At 37.4% G+C, this 19,946-nt stretch overlaps 2 protein-coding genes across 2 annotated transcripts in view; one reads left to right on the top strand and one right to left on the bottom strand.

Moving 5' to 3' along the window:
* The window catches only part of akt1s1 (AKT1 substrate 1 (proline-rich)), a 16,312-nt gene extending 10,966 nt beyond the window's left edge, over positions 1 to 5,346 (bottom strand). Inside the window, exon 1 of the mRNA XM_016676450.1 lies at positions 5,259 to 5,346. The gene's annotated coding sequence lies outside the window, so the exon portion shown is untranslated. The remainder of the gene's footprint in view (positions 1 to 5,258) is intronic.
* On the top strand, positions 893 to 14,206 carry tbc1d17 (TBC1 domain family, member 17). Its single transcript, XM_007562131.2, has 17 exons — positions 893 to 1,010; positions 2,848 to 2,943; positions 3,022 to 3,099; positions 3,179 to 3,290; positions 3,901 to 4,084; positions 5,308 to 5,422; positions 5,500 to 5,667; positions 6,288 to 6,413; positions 6,489 to 6,592; positions 7,294 to 7,388; positions 7,470 to 7,586; positions 8,303 to 8,403; positions 8,590 to 8,689; positions 10,508 to 10,605; positions 11,786 to 11,902; positions 12,791 to 12,877; positions 13,606 to 14,206. The coding sequence occupies exons 1-17, from the start codon at positions 984 to 986 to the stop codon at positions 13,756 to 13,758; spliced, it is 1,878 nt and encodes a 625-aa protein (XP_007562193.1). The 5' UTR covers positions 893 to 983; the 3' UTR covers positions 13,759 to 14,206.
* The last annotated feature ends 5,740 nt before the right edge of the window (positions 14,207 to 19,946 follow it).

The following is a 19,946-nucleotide window of genomic DNA, read 5'->3' as shown; positions in this document are numbered from 1 at the left end:
ACAACAACAACAATAATAATAATAATAATAATAATAATAATAATAATAATAATAATAATAATAATAATAATAATAACAAAGGACCAATACGTAATTTTTTCCTGTCCAAAACGATATTAACTCAACCTATATTAAAAATAAATTGTAACTGACACATCAGAAGAACTTCCTGTCTTTTCCTGGTTTGTTTCTGACTTGACAAAGCTCTTACGTCACCTGTTTACCGACGTGACAAGTGGTTGTGAACGAGCACGTTTTCGCTATTTGCTTGTGCACGAGCAGCAACCTCTTTTCGTTAATGGTTAAAACACAGACCTGCACGCTCCAGACACATAGCAACAAATATCAAGGCAAGATCGCGGAATATATCTTAACACAATAACATACTGAACTAAAAATATAAAATAAATTTAAAAAAATGACATAAGTGTTCCTTGATCATAAATATGCATATCAATATAAACAATAATTCAAAGTGTAATGAAACTACAAATGTATAAGATTAAATCACATAATGAGGGTGAAAGATATGAAGGAATATCATTGAAAAATTTGTTTTACCGCCAGTATCACTTACAATTGTATTTAGTTTATTTATACCTATGTTTTAATTTTATTTATTTTGTATTGAGTAGTTGCAATATAGTAAAAGAGGTAATAGATGAGCCTTAATAATAACAATTTAAAAAATAATAACAAAAGGTTTGCTGCCACCTGGTGGTCATCGTGCAGAACTTAAACAAAGTTATAATCTGACATGAAACTCTATATATTCTGTTTAAATATTAATGTACAACATTCTAAAAGTGTGTGTCTGCGTGGTTATGTATTATAATATCGTGGACTTCAACCGTAGCTATAAGTGCATTCTGATTGGCTCTCGTGTCACATGACCGCTCGGTGGGCGGGACGTTCCATGAACAGGAAGTGTGACGTCACGTTTGTTTTGGAAGAAGCGAAGCAGCGACTCAAGCGACGAGAAAATGGGGGAAAACGTGGAAGATTACAAGGTATTTATTTATTTTTTTCGTTTTTCTTTAATGTTTTATTTTAATAGTTTCTCTAACTAATTTGTCTTGCTAACATAAAGCTGCTGTTGAGGTTTAAGGTTAGCACAGCAGCTCGGTAACGTTGAAACATTAATCCAGGACAGTATCTGCTTCATCTTTGACAATGGGCTTGAAATAAAAAATGGAAACCTGTCCCGTAGATCCACCATAACGATGTGATTCATCTTGTTGATACTAAAGCGTGCTGTGTAGAAAGTTGGGTAAAAACTGGTACAGTCTAAGCAAGTTTTTCTTGAGCGTGTTGGGATTTTTGATCTGACAGATGAGTCACCGTAATCATGTGACATGACCTGTCTCATTTCCATCTCTAGCTTTCTCATGTCCTAAAAGTATCTAGATTAAAGCTTTTTGGTTGGACGTTAAGATGTTGAAAGTTAAAGTTATTTAATCATGTAAAAATCTCAGGTTTCTGTCCTGTAAAGACTGAGCATGATAAAAAAAAAGTTACCCACATTCTCTGTAATTTATCCAACAAACACGAAAACAACCTCGTAAAAAATAAATGAAAATAAAAAAGGTGCAGTAATCTTAACCTTAAAACAATTCATTTATATCACATTTCTACATATTTAACTGGTTTTTCTTGAAAAGTAGCTTATGGTGACATTTGGTGTTAATTGGCACTAAATATAAAAGATAAATGTTATCAGTTACATTTTATTCATCAGGATTCTTGTATCAGCTTTGCTTACAAAATTTCCTTTCAAAATGTCTTCTAAGGCTCTTCAATTTCAAATTAAAATCCTATATCAATCTGACAAAAGTAACCCCACTGTATGATGCTGCCAGTTCTTTCCATTGTGTTTTTTTTTTTTTGTTTGTTTTTTACACCTTTTTGTATTGTATCCAAAAGGACTACTACTCTTTAGTCCAGGGGTGGGCAACTCCAGGTCTTGAGGGTCAGTCTCCTCCAACTTTTAGGTGTGTCTCTACTTCAACACACCTGAGTCAAATAATGAGGTCGTCAGCAGGACTATGGAGAACCTGACTGCACTTGGGAGGTGATTCAGTGATTCAGCTGTTGGATTCGAGTGTGTTGGACCAGGGAGACGTCTAAGAGTTGCAGGACACCGGCCCTCCAGGACCAGGATTGCCCACCCCTGCTGTAGTCCATGGCTGTAGCTAATAGATACAAACAAGCAATCACAAAAGTCCAGCATAAACACATTATTTAAAGTTAATTTGTCTCATGGCAGGCATTAACTCAAAGGTGACACCAAATGTGCTTTAAGATTGCATCGGTTTATTTTACTGTTTTTTTTTTATATATATTTTTTGGCTCAAATGATTTGCTATCAAAGCGTATTTATGTAGTATGATTTATAAGACAAACAAAAGCGTTTAGTGTCACTTCAAGGCAAAGAAAGTGACAGAGGAAAGCACACAGGATGTTAAAATACAGATAAGAAAGGTGTAAAATGAACACATTTTGTCAAAAGTTCAGTTATGGTGCATTAAAGATGGAAAAGGTTTTAAAATTAATGATAATTGTCAACAATAATGTGTTGGTGGGCTTTGGAAAAAGGAAGATGAACCATCCTGCCGTAATTATTGTCTGTGATTAGTTAATTGTTTCCCAACAGTGTCACTTGTTGGAATAATTAAGTTATTTCTCCGTTTTGGTCAAAAACACAAAGTTCGTATTAGACTTTGTTTAACCTCATGCATATTCACCATATTAGATGGTTTAAAACCAATTTATTTCCACACTTTTGTCCAGTCAGTGTCACCGTTGGCTCACTGTAGAAGTTTAACTGAGGATTTCTTTTCTTCTCAGCTGATATTTGAGAAAGAGGGCGTGTACCTCCACACCAACGCCAAGAGGAGCATCCAGGAAACCAGCATACCAGGATTTATTCGCATTGTGGAACGGGTAGGCAGATCTGCCAAGAGATAAACAAGGATCCAGTAAAGCGCAGGGTGAACTGATTTTATGTTTTATGTTCTGCAGGCCGGACAGCCTGCTTTAGAGTGGAGCCCCCTGGAGGACGAGGGTCGCAGCGCGCCCGCAGTCCTCTACAGCAAAAAGGTCAGCTGACTGCCTGCGAAAAGCCTCAGAAATGTTTGTACTTGTTCTAATTTCCATTGATTTGTCCGTTTCTAATCAGGATGGCGAGGGAGGTGAGGAGGACACGAACTTTGACCCTGGGTATGAGCCTGACTGGGCGGTGATCAGCACCGTGAAGAAAGATCGCGAGCACGCCCCCATGAAAGACTCAGGTTTTACTTCCTGCTTCCTACAGTCATAGCTACGGATGCAAGCTATAGATGAATGAATTAATCTAAATCTGATTGGTGTTGGTGATCGAAGAATGATTAATTGATAAGCAGCTTTTTCTTAAAAACTCAGGTTTTTAAGAAGGTCTGCATCAAGACGCTGCATATCTTCTATAAGTCTGTTGAGAGCGCCATCTCTTCTGCCGTCATCTGTTGGGGCAGCAGCATCAGAGGCAGAGACCTAAAGAGGCTCAGCAGCCTGATAAAGAAGGCTGGTTCTGGTTCTGGTTCAGTTCTGGTTCTGGTTCTGTTCTGAGGACGACTGTGGAACCTCTGGAAATGATAATGCAAAGAAGGATTCTTCATAGGATCAAGGAAATTATGGACCACCTGACCATCCTCTTCATAGGAGTGTCTTAGGAAGGCAGAGCATCTTCAGTCAGAGGGTTCTTCAGATTCAGTGCAGTACAGACTGCTGCAGAACATCTTTCCTGCCAATAGCCATCATGATTTTCAATAACTCTTTCATGAATCTAAATTAATGAGTTACAACAACATTTAATTTCCCTTTGGGACTAATAAAGTGTTTCTGAATTTTACTTTTATCCCACAGGTCAGTGGGCGTTCTCCCTGCCTCTGTCGGAGCTGTACTCCCTCCGGAGGGCCCGCTTCTCTTTGGGTCGGAACTTCATGGTGCTGACCAGCAGAGGAGGACACCCGCTGCCCCCTCTGCACTTCCACAGAGGCGGAACCAGGGAGCTTCTGCGGGCTCTCCACCGTTACATCGTCCTGGACCAGTGAGTGTGGCCAGCACAGTTTAAAAAATCACCGGCACCATGATTATCAGCAGCCTGCTGTCAAACACCCGGTTTGACAGCATGGAAAAAAGGAGCACATTTACACAGAATAATTTCAGAAATCTTTGAGAAAAAACGCTTCAAAATTTCTGAGTTTCGAAAGTGAAAATGTTAAACTTTTTGACTTTATCACTTTTGAATGTGACCGAACATTTTCGCTTTTTGATGCTGTGAAAATTTTCATGTTTTTTTTCTAGAAAATTTCTGAGATTAAATTCAGTATTTCTTAAACAAAAAAAATCTAAAATTTTTTGACTTTTCAAACTAGAAAATTTTCTTTTTTGGAAAATTTCTTGGCTTCATCTCAAGATTTCTGAGTTCTTCTAGCAAATTTTTGACATTTTAGAGTCAGAAATGTCCAATTTTTCTCTAGTAATTTTCTCTGATTAATTTAATTTTTTTTTTTTTAGCAAATTTTAAACTTTTTAAACCAGAAATTTCCATCCCTTTTCTATATAATTTCTGAGATTTATCTCAAAATTTCTTAGTTTTTTCTAACAAATTTTTTGACTTTTTAAACTTAGAAATTTCCATTTTTTTCTCTAGAAGTTTTCTGAGATAAATATAAAAATGTCAGACTTTTTTTGGTGGAAGTTTACTTTTTCTTTTCTGTCTGCAATGTCCTCGACACGCCGTCAAACCTTTTTGCTCCGCCTGTTATCACGCAGAGTTCTGGGATGTTGATTTTAGTTCCTCTTCCTCTTTCTGTTTGTTTGGAGATGTTTTGCATCGTTGTGTGTTGTCGGTTTATATCACTAATTAAATTTGACCGTAATTACACTTCTGCATGCCCAAAGGAAGAACTGTGATGTCACACTGAGGCGCTATGGTTTTTTGTCTGAAACATCTCTAAATATTGAAAGTCACTGAGTTGGTGATTATTGATAACTGTAAACATGCAGACATGACCTGGTGGTCCGGTCTGTCAGTCAAACTTTTCTCACAGGAGAGCAAAAGAGGACAGTGATTGATTTTTAGACTTTTGTTGAGGTAGATAAGATCAGCTTCACATGTAAGTATCGGCCGATCACCATCTCCCAAAGTTAAGGACTTTGGGGCTGATAAATCAGTGCACCCCCCTAATAAGAGGTAAACCAGAGAGCAGCGGTCGTACCTTCTGCCATGATGGTTTGTAATACCGAAGGTTTATGGTTCATCATCAGGTCGCCTGTTGACGGACGCCTCTTCCTCGTCTACCCACGTGACTCGTCTTCAGCTGATTTCGGTCCATCTTTCGACAAACTGCACATTTTGGATGATGGCTCTGATATCGTCACGGTACTTCCAGGATCATCTCCCAACGTCCCAAACGTTTTGTATTTTTCAGTAACGTTTTGTTTCTCCAACTCGAGCAGAGGTTCATCCACGACCCGTACGCCACTACGTTCGGGGGATTCTCCAAGGTCACCAACTTCTTCCGCGCTGCCCTCCGGCCACCAGAGGCCGCTGTGATGCGAGGCGCTCAGGATCCAGGTCTGCCGTCACAGCCCGATGACGAGCCTGGGTTCGAGCTCATCACCTGTGTAAGAAAAAGACACAAAAGCAACATGGCTCACTGCAAAAAGACAAAATCTTACCAAGTATTTTTGGTTTAGCTTCTAGTGCAAATATCTCAGTACACTTGAAATAAGACAGAATTAACTTAGAGGTAAGTTTTCAGCAAGATACAGGAGCTTGATGTAAGTCAGTAATTCCCTAAAAATAATGAAAAAATTCTAGTTATACTACTATATTATTTCATTTACAACAGGGGGGGGGGAACATTAAGTCAAATAAACTGCCAATTTTTAAAAAAATATTTTTTTAAGGAAAATCAATTTCCTTAAAATTGATACTGACTTTATTCTCATGTTATTTTTTTAATTTTACTTTATTTTGGTAATATTATGACTTTTATTTCTCAAAATTTTCTGACTTTTTCTCAACATATTCTGACTTTATTAGCATATTATTTCTCTTTATTCTCCTATGCCATATTGTCTTATGATTTTATTCTCATAATTTTATGACTTTATTCTATTAGTATACTAAGTGTACTAAGATATTTGCAAAACAAAATACTTGGTAAATTCTGTGTTTTTGCGGTGCAGAGTCGTGAACAGGTCTGAGCTCCTGGTGTTTTTGGCTGTATGTCCCCTTGCAGGGTGTGGAGCTCGGTCCCAGGCCCAAAGTTACTCGAGGACAAGCTCTGGTCCAGTGGGAGGAGTTCCTGGACTCTGAAGGCCGCGTGAAAGACCCAGAGAAAGTCAAAGACCTGGTGTTCAGAGGGGTACGACAGGACAAAGAGTAAAAAACGCTGTTCATTTGGAACATTACTGGAGCTAAATGTTCCTAAACTTTGCAGGGCGTCACTCCAAACCTCAGGAAAGAAGTGTGGAAGTTCCTCCTTGGTTTCTATCCGTGGAAGAGCACCTCAAAGGAAAGAGAGGAAATTCTTCGATTCAAAACGTCAGTGCTCTGATTAATCAATTATTCTGATGATCAATCGAATAAATAAAATGGGGACATTCTGCAGATTGTTCATTTAAGCCTTCTTATACAATATTAAAAGACTTACATAAACAATTCAATTCCTTTCTTAAATAAGAAAAAGAAAATTTTATTGCTTAAAATGCAATGACGGCATTCGTTTAGTGAAGCAAGACCAGTGGTTCTTAACCTGGGTTCGGTCGAACCCCAGGGGTTCGATGAGTCGGTCTCAGGGGTTCGGCGGAGCCTCTGCCGTGGAGGTACAGACACACTGTGTGTCTTTACCTCTGCGGGGTAAAGACATACAGGGGGTTTACCTGGGGGGTTCGGTGAATGCGCATATGAAACTGGGGGGTTCGGTACCTCAAAAAAGGTTAAGAACCACTAAGCTAGACAATATTTTATTTGCATTTTTGTTTTATTTATATTACATAAAAAAGGCTGGAGTGAAATGTATGCAAATGTGCTATTTTATTATCCGATTAATCAATTAATCATCAAGAATAATGAAACGATTCATTAATTAATCATGATTAATCTGTTATGGAAATAACTGTCAACCAATTTAGTAATAGAAAGTATTCAATCAACCTTTAAAATAATTGTTAGCTGCAGTTCCAGGTCTATGACGATGAATCGTTTCAGACTGTTGACGAAGACGTCTTTCGTCTCATCTGCAGGGACGAATACTTCCGGATGAAGGTGCAGTGGAAGTCCGTGAGTGAAGAGCAGGAGATGAGGAACTCCCTCCTCAGAGGCTACAGGAGCCTGATAGGTCGCCAAATAACAAAACATCTGTTTTGTTGTGTGAGCCCTGCAGCAGATTCCTGATGCTTTGTGCTGCTGTCCTCCACAGAGCGGGACGTCAACAGGACGGACAGGAACAACACATTCTTCTCTGGCAACGACAACCCGGGCCTGACTCTGCTCCACGACGTTCTGATGACATACTGCATGTACAACTTCGATCTTGGTGTGTTTTTATGAAGGAACGGATTGCATTTGTCTTCCTTCATTCTGACCAAAATGGAAGAAATTTTGGTGATGCAACGACTAGGCCATTTGCTGCTGTGTAATTCCTCCAGGAAGTTGTGATGTTGCAACTATTAATGCAACATTGCAACCATTTTTCTGACCAATCACTGCAACTCTGCAGAATTTTTTTCCAATCCCCTGACACTGCAAAAACATAAAATCTTACAAAGTGTTTTTTAGATAGTTTGTAGTCCAAATATCTTAGTGCTCCTGAAATAAGACAAAACTAATCTACAAGTAACGTATGGCAAGATAAGATGTCAAAGCTTGTTTTAAGCCGATAATTCCTTAATATTGATCAAAAGTGCTAGTTCCACTGGGAAATTATTTCACTTGTAAAACAGGAAAAATGTTTTGTTATAAGTGAAATAATTTGCCGGTGGAGCTGGCACTTTTTATTAATATTAAGGAATTATTTACTTAAAACAAACTCTTATATGATGCTGAAAAGTTACTTGTCAGTTTTGTTTTATTTCAACATACTTTACCTGCTGACAACCTTTTAGCTAACGTTGACATTGTTACTAATTTTCAGCATCGGAACGCCTGATTCGGGTCCAACTGATATGCAGACTTAGCTGGGACCCTTTTAAGTTTCTTCAGAAATGTTCTAGTTATTATTATTATTGACGGTGACATTTGTTCACGATCCAGGTTATGTCCAGGGGATGAGCGACCTCCTCTCTCCAATCCTGTTTGTCACTCAGAACGAGGTGGAGTCTTTCTGGTGCCTGACGGGCTTCATGGACCTGGTGGTCAGTTGAGAACTTTCCCTTTTCTTCTCAATTTTACCACAAAATGTTTTTAATTTGAAATATTCCTTTGGTTTTATTGACATTTTTTTCCAAGAGGCTTCCATTTGGCCTTCCATGCTGTTGTTGAGTTTGTCGTGTGTTTGGAAAGTACACTCTTGTATCTTTTTGCTCGTTGTGTTTTTGCAGCACCAGAACTTTGAGGAGTCGCAGGAGGCCATGAAGCAGCAGCTCCTTCAGCTCAGCATCCTTCTGAAGGCTCTGGACCCAGAGCTGTGCGACTTCTTGGGTTAGTTCTGCTGCCGTTCTCCCAGTCAAACTGGGCAAGTCTGGTAGCGCAATGAGCCCCAGTCAGTTCTGGGGAAAATGCAAATATTTGGGGGAAAGTTGGTCAAAAAAAAAAGGAAGAAAGGAAACAATACTATCAAACCAGTGGTCTGCAACCTTTACAACCCAAAGAACCATTTTTACCTTCAGTTGAGTTAATAAAACTTACCTGGAGCCCCAAATGTTGAGCTTTGGTAACTCAAACCTAACTCAAGCTTTGGTAAATATCTATTGTAGGGAATTTGTTGTCAGATTTAAAGAACAACTATTTTATTTCAACTTTTACAAAAAGAAGACAAATACATTGACTTTGTGGAGTGCTGGCATTTGTTTAGAGTTAAGTAGATAATTTAAACATAATGGAGCAAAAAATATTACTGATACTTTTAAAGTCATTCTGTTGTGGAAATTCAATGTAATTATTCAGTGGAAAAGATAAAATCTACTTGTGTTACATATATTGGTAACTGACATTTATTGTGAATTATTTCTTTGAAGAATTTTGTTAGAAAACCCTAAAAACTGTAATTTACACCATGTTTTCTGTGATTGGTTCCATTACAGCAGGGATCACAAATCTTTTTGAAACTTAGAGCCACTCCTTGGGTACCAATTAATGCAAAAGCCTAGCAGTTGACGACACATGTATTGAATAACAAATTTGCTCAACTTACTTTTAATCATATATTATTACTGATTAATGATATTCATCTATGCAAAAACATAGGTCATGTTAATTACTCATCACAATAAATGTCAACAATGATTGAACAATTTAGGAAACGGATAAATATTAATATGTAACACTTTATATCAAGCTCTGCAAGTATTTAAGTTTGCAAACGATCAGTTTTACATTACGTGCACCATTTTTGCAAATATGATTAATAACGTAGCATACAATCAACTTTCTGATTTTTACTTAAACACTTACTGAACTCAGAAGAATGGAAAAAATAAACAGAAGACTTTCTCAAACCTGCCTTTAACTTCCGGGCTCGTATTGCGCTGCCCGGTGGGTAGTTAGCATGGTAGCTTGATGTGTGACACGTTCGAAAATATCTTTCAACATTTCGTCGCTTTGCCGTCGCCACGCAAATGAGACACGCGGAGGAAAATTTCACAGTGATTAAAAAAATTCTTCCTCGTATTAACTGTGAAAACTAGATGTTTTCTTTATTTTCTCTGCCATGTTTTCGAGAGCAAATAATCTTACCTTCAATCAGCCTGCTAGCTAGCCTCCACCAACGGTTCGTTGCCGTGGAGACCAGCTAGCGCTAGCCGGTCTCCACGGCAACCATTGGTGGAGGCCAACGGTTTTTAAAAAAATGTAGTCTAATATTCAATATTAAAAAAAATGTATAGTAAATTTTAAATTTACACATACTCAAAGGTGATTTGAAAAAGAATAGCTAAAAATAAATAAAAAAAATAGATACTGTTCAGTAGTAATTTTTAGAATTGGCCCATTGGCGACTCATGTAGTAGTTGATTTTTAGATGTTTGATTAATCATTGAAAATTAATAATAATTAGAGCATCAATTAATATAAAAGTATGGTTGAATGTAGGGCAGTATTTTATCTTTTCTTTGACAGCAGCGACATGCAGTTGCCTAAAAGAGACAGAAAAGAAGTTGTAAACATTCTGTTTTATCAATATTACAATAAATGCCCCAAATGATGGTAATAAGACTTTAAGAGCATGTCAGCTGCTGCAAATATCTATAATTTAGAGTGTTTTTTTATTATTATTTATGAAAACTTATTTTTGTCGCTCAGATTCACAGGACAGCGGCTCGCTTTGTTTCTGTTTCCGCTGGCTGCTCATCTGGTTCAAGAGGGAGTTTTCCTTTGAAGACATCCTCACATTGTGGGAGGTGAGTGTCGGATCGTAACCAAATGTTATAATTTTTCTCATAGTAGCCTGATTTATTGTGTGAAGTGGGAGCAAAAGGATACAGCTTGTCGTCTTGAGACATCACGTATCCAGGATAGGAAAGAATATGGCACAACTGGGTCATTTGTAGTCCTCTGAATGACTTTGTTTGGTCCCAGACAACAGTTCAGAAATGTTGTATTCACAAACAGTTGATGCAAATGGAAACTTTCAACAACAAAAAAATTAGGATGAGCCTTTCGCAAACAGATAAAATATATTTTGAGTAATCAAAAATTAGCTTAATTTTTCATTTAATTAAAATCTTGCATCAGCTTTTTCTTAGTTTAGATCAGGGTGTCAAAACTTTTTGTAACATGGGTCAAAGTCATCAACTCTCAAGCACTCACAAGCTTAAGAAATCTGATTTTTAAGAACTAAATTCACCAAAAATGTGAATTTTCAACAATAAACTAAGCATGAACTATTTTAATTAAACAAATAAAGTAATAAAAGCTTGAAAAATATGATCACTTTGTGTTGCATCTAAAATTTCTGTAACTAGATTGTAATTTAAAAATAGTAGTTTTGTCCTCATTTATTTAATTTGTTTTTGAATTGTGTTTGGAGGACCATACAATATCAATCAAATGGCCCCCGAATCCCACTTTGAAGTTTGAACTCCGTTGGTTTAGCTTAAAGCAATGTTGTTGTTTTTTAATGCAAAAACTTAAAACTAGACAATAAATCAATAACAATGTCTATCACGATAGACACATGATCAATATCGATAATAAAATAGCAATAATTTCACTGAAGTCTGATCCAGAACTGCAAAGCATTCTGGGGGATGTCGGCAGGAGAATAGCTTTAGCTGACAAGAAAGTAAGCAAGGTTGGTGGAATCGACTAACTCACTCACTCTTCGGTTACCTAGCAACTCATTTATTCTTTGGTTACCTAGCAACAACTTGAGTACCTTCCATAGCAGCAGTTTAAGGCTTTCCCACCTTGCCTCATAACGGCTAAAAAATAAACAACTACGGATAAACTGTGAATAAAACAATTTTCAAAGAACACCAGCGTGGCACTACAAATTTTTAAAAACTGAACCTCAGAGCTGCACAGCCAATCAAAGTTAGAAGCTAAAACTGCTTCCTGTTTGCATGTTTTCTCCTCCAGGTCCTCTGGACTCGACTCCCGTGTGACAACTTCCACCTGCTGATCGCCTGCTCCATCCTGGAGTCGCAGCGAGGGGAGCTGATCGGCTCCGACCACGACTTCAATACAATCCTCAAGGTCAGCCGTCACCATCACTAATATTCAAATGCTAGTTACATGTTCCAGGGTACCAGTGCTGGAAATTCTGGAAAATCCTTGGATTCAATTACATTTTTGATTTCTGCATAAAGTCCTTGGAATTATTTGATATTCAAACTGCACAGTTTTGTAATAAAGTGCAGTCTAATAGCCTAAATTTGGAAAACGTTATTTACAGTTGAGATATTTTCATACATCTGATATTTTTTTTTTTTAAATCTCAGTCTGAAGTTAAATCATAATAAACTTTTCTTGTTTCAGGTTGGTTAGCATCCCCAGAATTATTTATATTTGCTAAATGCAAAAACATAGCCAGAACATTTTTTATAGATTTTTTTTTTGGGACTTTCTTTATATTTTGTGTTTAATCATTTAATTCGAGCAGAAAGGTCCTTTATTTTAACACAATTTGTTTGGATTGTTTATTTTGTTTAATATGATGGTGTATTTGGGCCTTTGTTGATTAAAAAAGGAGAACATTTCCAATAAAAACAATCAGAAATGTTGAAATTGATCTCATAAATTTTCAACAGAAAAGCAAGGAAATTTCTGAGCTAAAAGTTGAAAATTTGGTTGAAAAAACTCCAGAAATTTTGAGATGAGTTTCAGAAATTTTATAGAAAAAGTTTCAAATTTAGACTTTTGAAATTTAGGAATGTTCAAATTTTTTCTGGATCATTTCTGAGGTTAATCTCAAAACTTTGGATATTTTCTTGCAATTTCCAGTTTCATATATTAGTGAATTAAAACTTAAGTTCTTTTCTAAGGGTTTTCTCTCCAAAGTGATGCTGAAAACGTTTGAAAACTTATCTTTGAAATGCTTGAAAAGTGGTTGAATTTGACTTATTTGTCCTGACTGGTTTGCAGCATATTAACGAGCTGACGATGAAGCTGGACCTGCAGAGCGTCTTGCTGGAGGCGGAGGTCATCTACCGGCAGCTTGTTGGCTGCAAAGTGAGTAAAGCTGCACTGGTTGTCGTCCTGTAAACAGTTAGTGCTGCATTTTTTTATCGGGACTATAACATGTGGAGTTTTATGCTAAAAAATGTAAATAAAATCCACTGCAACCAAATTAGTGAAGTCAGCTAAGAGGTAGTGTTGTCTCAGAGAGGCTGAGAATAAATACACACCACACTTTTCAGATTTCTCAAAATGTTGAGTATCAAGTCAACATTTTAACTCTTAGTTTTTTGTTTCTCATTGTAAAAGAATATTCTGGTAATATTACAACTTTATTCTCATATTAGTATGACTTTATCACCACTTTATTACAACTTTATTCTGGTAAATGGAATATTAAAATGTTATTTTGAATAATAATTTGACTTTATTCTCATATTATTATGATTTTTCTTGTATTATTGCAACTTTATTCTCACATTACAAACTTATTCTGGTAATGACTATTTTGGTAATATTTTTACTTCATTCCTGTATTACAACTTTTTTGAATTATCATGACTATATTCTGTCAATTTTATTACTTTATTCTCGTTATATTACTACTTTATCTACGTATTATGATTTTATTGCTATATTATTACAACCTTCTTCTGATATTATTACTTCATTCTCATGTTTAGATTTTTTATTTGTCTGGCCCTAATACTCCAGAGCCACGCAGTATTTGATCAGTTTTATTTATGCAGCAGTTGATTTAGCGTTATAACGGTCCCCTCCAGGATCTTCCCCGTCAGGTGAAGCAGGTGTTGGGTCTCTGCGGCCCGCCCAGCCCGGCGGAGGAAAGCCCCGACTCCCAGAGCAGCGAGACCGAGCGCCTCCTGGGTCAGGCAGAGGGAGGCGCTGCTTCGTCCCACGTTCCCTCCTGCCCTTAAACCTCACCTCAGCTGCTCAAGATATTTATCCATGAAGTGAACATTAACAAATATAAAGACTGTTGTTACGTCTTTTCAGAGGCAGGGGGCGCTGTGTGACCATTCTACCCATACATGCAGTGTTTTTTTTTTATGTGTCTTTTTTTCTGTCCCTTGTTTCTGTTTTTCTTTTTTCCCATTTGATGCTGCTCTGTTACTCATTATTAAACTGTTTCCGTTTGTTAATTTCCTTTAAGTGAAAGTTTTTGCTTTATTTTTTCCATTGTATCTGAAAAGCTCAGAAGAAGAACGGTAACTAACTGGCGGCCCCATGTTAGCGCTACATGTTGCCATTCTGGACCTATGCAAAGTTTCTTGCATGCCTTACAGTTTTCACTCTGCATAGTTTCATTTTAAAACTTTCTGTAACAAGTAATTATTGCATTATAAAATAAATGTTTAAGTCATACTGAGGCAAGCAAAGGTTTTTATGTGTGTATTCTTATTTATCTTTGGAAAATATAATCCAGGAAACCCGCCCTCAAAAAAACAAACAAAAAAACCCAAGAATATCTAAGACTATAAATTAAACTAGCAGGCAAATATGGTGGTTTATGCAGCAAGAAACTGATCAAAAGTAAACCGGCAGGTTCTTTTCTGAGTGGCTAAAAGCAATAAAATGAATGTTTGCAAAGACCAAGTCAAAGTATGGACTTAAATCTAGTTGAAAAGCTGTAATTAGGCTTGTTCTGCTCTAAACCGTCCAGTGCAGCTCAATTAAAACAATACTCCAGAGAAAGAGAACAGGAATGTAAAAGTTATTTCTCAACAAATGTTAACATTTAGAGACTGTTTTGTATTTTCTTAGTTTGTCTTTGTCTGACTTAAAAACTTGTTTAATGATGTAAAACATTCCAAGATGCCTAAGTGTCAAGTATGGTGACGGTAGCATCATGATGTGGAGCTAGTTCACTGTCAATAGGACTGATTCAGATGGACTAATGAAGAAGGAAAACTCGATTATTTAAATGTCACTTTGAAACAAAAAGAGAAGACAAATAAAGCAGAATGAGGTGAATTAGGGTATTTCTGCAATAAATTAAAGATTGTGAATTATTTAACAAAAACTATGTCTGGTGAAATTTTGGTCAAAATAAGCTTGTTCTTCCTTCAGTAAAGTTACTCGCAGAGAGTAGAGTATCCAGAAATTTTACTCAAGTAAGCGTAGCGATACTTCAAATCTTGGCTTCATAAAAAGAAAACAAAACATCAGTCTAATGTGTTCATTTTAAACTCAGACGCACATTGAGATAGCAGCCTAATTTACAATAGCTTGGCTATTTTGACAACAGCAGAAAGTCATACGAAATATGTGAAAATGATGTTGCAAACTAGAAAAAAAAAAGTAAAATAAATTTTAACTACTATAAAATGAAAGTTGAAAGTTGATCTACCATTGCGTCTAATCATAGACATGACCCACCATTACGTCCTGACGTATTACGTCCTTACGCACTTACCAGGCGGAAGAAAACGTAGTTCCCATCAACCCTGTCTCATGTAGGCAAGATTTTAATAATTTAGCTACTTTCTAACGTGCTCTTGTTAAGATACATTGTCTCTAATTACTGAAAGTATTGATATTGGATTTGAGAATCGATCTTAAAGCAAAAAGGTCTAGAATCGGAAGTATCAATATTTCAGTATCAATCCGCACATCACTAACGGACATTGTGGTAGCTAGCACTCGCTAGCACTAAGTTATCTGAACGTTAAATTAATGCTCTGAGTTGTTCAAGAACGTGTCTAATTTTTCACATCATTACACGCATTTATTCCAAAAGGTTTCTCAAGTTAGTTAGTTAGTAAGTTACCGGAGTACAAGTTTTAGTCCTTCTCACAGCTCTGTTCATGATTTATTTGTAAGAGCAATAAAAGGGGTAAGACAACATTTTAATCGGCGCTGTAACTTGTGAACTGGTTAAAGTTTCGCCTCCCATCCGGCTCCTTCTCCTCCCCCAGTGACCAGCAGGTGTCTGTTGGAGGTAAAACGGGAGCTCTGTTCCTCTCTGTCCCGGGAAATGAGCCGGAAAATGAGGGGCGGGCCGCCACGCCTCCTTCCCAGGACCCGCTGCACTCCTCTTTCGGCTCTCGGCCGCCTCCCACCTTCTCCATCCGCGATGTTTGAATACAGCTGCGACGTATGAATTTAGGAGGCCGCTTAAACAAGCGGACGGTCTGTCGCTCTTTTGCCGCCCCAAAAAACTCACTCTGTCCTTCATTCAAAGTCAATCTGCTTTCAGCTCCTGGTCAAAGGCTTTGTCAACAGCTTTAAACCCAATAATATTCTCTCCTTAATTCTACAACTGAGTAAATGTTGGAGGATTATCATTAGCTGAGTTTCCATTGACTATATAATTACGCAATTTGACATTTTGAAAACAAATCCGCTTTTTGGGAACATGCCAATTTTGAAAAATCTGTCTTTTTTTTTTTTTTTTTTTTTTTTATAAAAAAAGGTTTTTGGCCATACCGAAATTTATGTATTTCGCAAAAACTGCGATGGAAGCACTTTTTTCTCATCACATGAGTCACATGATCAGTAACCGGAAGTTGCTCCTGCCAAAAACCAAGAAGAGGAAGACCACTGGAAGTAGTTGGAGGATTATGTTTTTTTTAACGACTTAAAGAGTGAACAAACTTTTTCACGTGTGATTTTAATTTGTTATTTAATGGGAATACCACAATCATAATATTTTTCGGTACTGGTGGAACATTTACAACATTTTGAACACATTTGTAGTGTAAATGCAGCAACTAAACAAACACAAGATCTGTTTGGTCTCATTACTAAACTTAAAAGTGTCATGAAATTTAGGTTATTCAGTTATCTTATAACTAAAGATAAATGAATAACTGAATAAAATTTTGATCAAATAAATTTTATAACATTTTAAAATCTGCTCCTACATTGTGTGAATTTCCAGACAAACTCAGACACAAGCAGCCATGTTTGTTCAGACACAGTTAAAGGAGCGTATCCCTGTTTTGTTAAAACAACATGAATAATTGATTCTCAGCTGAAATCAAGTTGCCGCGTGATGTCAGCTCATCCCTCCATTTAACTCCCATTTGAAACTCGAGCCGCCATTGAGCTCCTAAATGTGTGAAAAGCCACCTGTAATGACTGTGTCAAATACAATCTGTATCTCTGCTGGTGAGCGTGACCCTATTGTGGCCTATAGAGGGCTCCCGGGGGACTGTGTGTGTGTGTGTGTGTGTGGTTTTAGTGTGAAGTGTGTGTGCTCAGCCAGCAGCAAGCAGAAGGTTGTCTGACACTGATTTGTAAAGGGAGACAATGCGGCTCATTGACCTGCCCTGATCCACTGTCTGCTGCACACACTGCGGCCGGCCCTCTGCAGCAGCTACACTTTAAACACGGCGGCAGATTGCCAAGAGAGGAGAGGAGAGGATGATGGGAGACAGGTTGCTTTGACAATAAAACACACAGAGGAAGAAAAATAATCAAAAACATAAAAATTAATTTCTCTGGATGGATGGATGGATGGATGGATGGATGGATGGATGGATGGATGGATGGATGGATGGATGGATGGATGGATGGATGGATGGATGGATTACTTTTTTAAATTTGAAACCTGATATGATCCTTTTAGATGGAAAATACTTTTTATTTTCCATTATTATTATTCTATTTTTTTCTCCAAAAAATAACATTTTTGTTAATTTGTCTACTTTGTACTATAATGTATTTATACTGATTGTACGTTGATGGACTACAGATGAAAATGACTAACTCTTGATGTGCATTTCTTTTGAAATAATAAAAACAAAGTGGATGAAGATCGGAGCTTTGAGGAACACCTCAAGTGTTTTACATTTATGAAACAAAGTAGTTGCAGGTTCTCTAACAGTGTTAGTTTACTATAATTTTCACCTCTTTTTTATTTGCTTTATTTGCTTTAGGGTGGGATCATTTGGACCATAGAGGTTAAACTCTTTCGTTACATTTATTTTCTGTTGGATAAGTTTCACAGCTTTCCAGTCTGACACTAAGATTGACCTTTTTTTGGGAATATCTGAGACATCCATCAACCCCTCCAGCGTTTGACGTGCTTTTCTTCTCTCTCACGTTGTAAACAAACACCCACCACCTTTTGTCATCCATGCCCATTGTCAGAGTCTGGAGATGACCTTTTCGTTCCTTTTCCTTCCTTCTCTCTTTCACCGTCGACGACAAGCTGTTGCTCGCTCCCTGCGGTCACTCCCTCTCTTGTCTGCTCCTCTTCGCCCCTCCCCTCGCTCTCCGTCTTCTTCTCCCCACCTGTTGAGCAGACCGTATTGTTTCTTCCTATTACATTCTGTCGCTCATGAGGGTCCACGCCTCCTTTCCGTCACTCCCTCCGTTTTTCTCCCTGCTGGTATAAAACTCTGGGAGAGAAGTGAGGAGTGATGAAGAGTTGTCACATTTTTCCAAACTTCTAGCTTTCCAAATTTCTTTCTTTTCGTCTTGGAAGTGTTTCCGCAGCAGATGGACCAGGCGCTTCCTGTGTCTCTATGGTGTGAGGAGTCAGAGGAGGATCAGGGTGAACCTCAAGGTAAATTTATCATTTATTGTTTATCAATTATCACAATGAATTTCTTATGATGAAACTTCTGAGTGATTGTTGTCACAATAAACCCCAAAGTTACCACTTTACAATAAGGCTTCCCTTATAGATGACATAGTAATTCATCTCTAAACACTTCAGAAATCATTAATAACTGCTTATTATGAATCTATTAACTACTATTATCTACTATTAGATAATAGTTATCTAATACTATTATCTACTGGTTTCTTGCCAAATAGTGAGCCAAGTATTCACTTATATATTTTATTTAAAGTTGCTATACTAAACATTTCAGATTAAATAATAAGTATTTGTAGACATACATTTTTAGCAAATAATCTGATTCTCTCCCTTAATTAATGCAGTTATTACTGATTTATAAAGTGTTTATATGCATCAATAGCATAAACTATTTATTAGCTATCTGTAAAGTTGTAACTTGCAAAGTTGTAACTTTTATTAGCATATAGTCTCCTTCTTTAGGTTGGAGCACATTTTTAGCTTGAAGCTAATTATTTAGCTTTATATATTGCATCCATATATTAACAAAATATTTAGTTTATAACTAAATCTGTAGCTTGCTAACAGAATCTTTAGTATATGAACTAAATATTTAACTTGTTAATGAAATGTTTAAATTGAATCTAAATATATAGTTTTCTAACTCAATATTTAGTGTGCTTACTAAACATTAGCTTGCTAACTAAGTATTTAGTTTATTAACTAAATATTTAGTTCATTAACTATATATTTGCCATGAACTTCATGGTGAAAATATGACTTTGAAAAATGAGCCTCCATTTTTTTCTTTTATAACCGGTTAAATAACCCAAATTATTGCTGTTTATTTTTGGCTGTAACTTTACAATTGGCTCCCTTATTTATTGCTACGTAACATAAAATATCATGATAAAACTTTAACTTCATGTCGGCCATTTCTGCCTGGAGGCCAGAGCAGCAGCAGGGGCTCGCCTCAGCTCCGAGCCCGCTGGGACCCCTCCGTGTCGGGGCATCGAGTGATCCAGAGGCTGCTCCACCTGGAGGGGCGCTACATGCCCTCCATGCTCTACGTCACGCTCATCCAGCGGGATCCGCAGCGCCGGGAGGAGATCGCCAAGTGGGCCCTGGAGGTGGGAAACTCTCTGATGGCCCCACTTCCTAACTTTACTCATGGTTCAAATAGAGAGTTTTTATGGAACAGGATTAGAGCCACTGGGGCAAAAAAATAATTCTGACTTTAATCAGATTTTTTTTTCTGAATTCTTACTTTAATTTTCTGAGATCAAAATTGGAATTCTGTTTTTCCGTGGTTTTTGCTTCCTGTGACTGAAATGTTGATCTTTCTCCTGTGCAGGTTTGCTGTGACTGTGGATGTGACGAGGCCGTCTTCCCGCTGTCTGTCTCCCTCATGGACAGGTACCTGTCTGCCTACCTGTCCCTGCCTGTCTCACCGTTCTGCCTGGCTGCAGGATGCATCCTGATCGCCTCAAAGCTCACAGAGTGTGAAACCGTCACCGCTGACGCCCTCTGCACAGCGGCCGAGTTCAGCTTCCAGCCTTCAGACCTGAGGGTGGG

The sequence above is a fragment of the Poecilia formosa genome, unplaced genomic scaffold (genome assembly GCF_000485575.1).
Source record: "Poecilia formosa unplaced genomic scaffold, Poecilia_formosa-5.1.2 Scaffold134, whole genome shotgun sequence".
Lineage (NCBI taxonomy): Eukaryota > Metazoa > Chordata > Actinopteri > Cyprinodontiformes > Poeciliidae > Poecilia > Poecilia formosa.
Note: the sequence above shows the minus strand (reverse complement) of the source record. Positions and strands in the feature narration are given on the sequence as shown.

Excerpts from the sequence above, each read along its gene's own strand:
- tbc1d17 (XM_007562131.2), top strand. The coding sequence starts at position 984 with ATGGGGGAAAACGTGGAAGATTACAAG. Across the intron at positions 6,414-6,488 it reads AAGACCTGGTGTTCAGAGGG|GGCGTCACTCCAAACCTCAG; the intron begins GTACGACAGGAC and ends TAAACTTTGCAG. Across the intron at positions 6,593-7,293 it reads GAAATTCTTCGATTCAAAAC|GGACGAATACTTCCGGATGA; the intron begins GTCAGTGCTCTG and ends TCTCATCTGCAG.